The sequence below is a fragment of the Theobroma umbraticum genome, unplaced genomic scaffold (assembly GCF_002168275.2).
Source record: "Theobroma umbraticum cultivar Fairchild unplaced genomic scaffold, ASM216827v3 scaffold_86.0, whole genome shotgun sequence".
Lineage (NCBI taxonomy): Eukaryota > Viridiplantae > Streptophyta > Magnoliopsida > Malvales > Malvaceae > Theobroma > Theobroma umbraticum.
Genome location: NW_018397263.1, coordinates 5,912,745 through 5,914,533, shown reverse-complemented (window position 1 = coordinate 5,914,533; position 1,789 = coordinate 5,912,745). Strand labels below are relative to the sequence as shown.

Genomic DNA, 1,789 nt, shown 5'->3' with positions numbered 1-1,789 from the left:
GAGCAGAGAAATCAGTATAGCTGTGAGCTTATCATAAACAAGATTTCAATTTTTACTCTTTTATCAATGCTTGGAGATTGAAACATCTTGAAATCATGAATACTGCATGCAGTGATAAATTAACATGAAGATTTTAAATGGATATAGTCAGCAAGAGTTTATAAAATATAATTTGTAAAGGCTTGGGATAAGATACCCTTTTTTTTAAGCTCATGAGAAGCCATAAACAAAGAGTATGAAAAGAAAGGATGTGGCTGAAAAAGTCCTCAAGCATGAGACAAAAGTGCAGCAATAATCCATCAACTTGAAGACTATGCTTAATTAAATTAAGGAAAAGAAGGGTAATTGAATTTTTTATTAGGATTAAATAAATCCATTTGAATTCAATCTTCTCTTTTAGAATTAACTATTCTTCAAATTCAATCTTTTTCTTCTCTGTTTGAATATTTGTTTTTTTCAAATTGCTTCTTCAGCAAGTATACTTGGAATGATCAACTCTAACTAGTACTAAACAATGGCTAAAATGTATAAAAATCCTGCTCAACTTTTAGTCCTTCTGTCCCAGAAATCACACTCCATTTCTCAAGATTCAAAAAAGGCTCCAATGGGATGGCACCATAGCTCTAGCTACGAAATCTATCATTCTCTACTCTCCATTTTGCGGATAAAACGTAATTGTTTCTGTAATTCTGTTTCTTTTACCATTAAATTTCAAAGTACAAATAAAACCCATTTAATGTGTTCATCTTAAAATTCAGTTTGAAGCTTCCCCACCGAGATATGTACCACCTTGTAATACTTTGAATTATCTTTATGCTGATGGCTGGGAAGCTAGTTTCCCCTTTGTAATAGCTGATTTTATGCAATAAAAGAAACCCTCATGCCCATCAATAGTTTCTCAAAAGTTCTGCTCAACTAAGATTTGGTATAGAAAATCAAAGTTAGCCAGCACAAAACTGATCATCTGATTGCAAGAGTCCAGCAGGCGACAATTGTATACCTTGATTTTTATTATCTATGAGATTAATCACCTCCACATTTATACAATTACAAAGGATCTAGCATTACATAATTTACAAACACTAATATTTCAATTTCAAACCAAAACAAAGAGCACAAAGGGCTAACTTAGACGCCTCTTCATTTTAATGACTTTCCTTTCTAAATGCAACTTTCTATACAAAGAAACAAAATGCTCAATGCTTGACTAAGCAGATGGTTACTGAATCAGAGCCTAAACAAAATGAGAGAAATGGTTCAAAGCGTGTTAGAAATACAATGGTCGTCCCCAAACAATGGCAGTCTCCGCTTGGCAACCTTGGACCTGTAACACCACACCTCAAATGCCTCAGTTAGATCTGGATACCGTACATACTCATTTCCTAACCATTCAGTCAAAATCTCAGCTTGGTCCGCAGATGGCAATGCAAGAATTATGGAAACAAATGTTGATTCCAATGACTGCCATAGTTCACCATCTAACTTAAATGCCAAAGAATCCTCATCATTAGTCGTGACAGAATCAATCAAAGGTTTTGTAACCCGCACAAATGGAAGCCATACTTTCACCATGTGAATTCGTTTAGCGGTTGGCAAAATAACAGTGCCATACCCTATTGACTCCAAAACTTTTGCCACAACCTCGACAACCTTAAGTTTTGTCTCAATTATTTCCACTGCTGGACTCAGTTGCATGACCTTTACAATTTTGTCAGATGCATCCACCCAACTCTTAACGAATTCCCTCATAATTTCCAACTTTGCCAACAACTGACAAGCCCACAAAAAA

General features: G+C 35.0%; 1 protein-coding gene across 1 annotated transcript; it reads right to left on the bottom strand.

The window, feature by feature from the left end:
• Nucleotides 1-989: 989 nt before the first annotated feature.
• Nucleotides 990-1,785, bottom strand: LOC110420747 (BTB/POZ domain-containing protein At3g05675-like; the record flags this gene model as incomplete). The annotated part of the gene is made up of 1 exon (XM_021434119.2): nucleotides 990-1,785. A coding segment is annotated over one exon (528 nt), but the record flags the coding sequence as incomplete, so codon positions are not given.
• Between the last annotated feature and the right edge of the window lie 4 nt (nucleotides 1,786-1,789).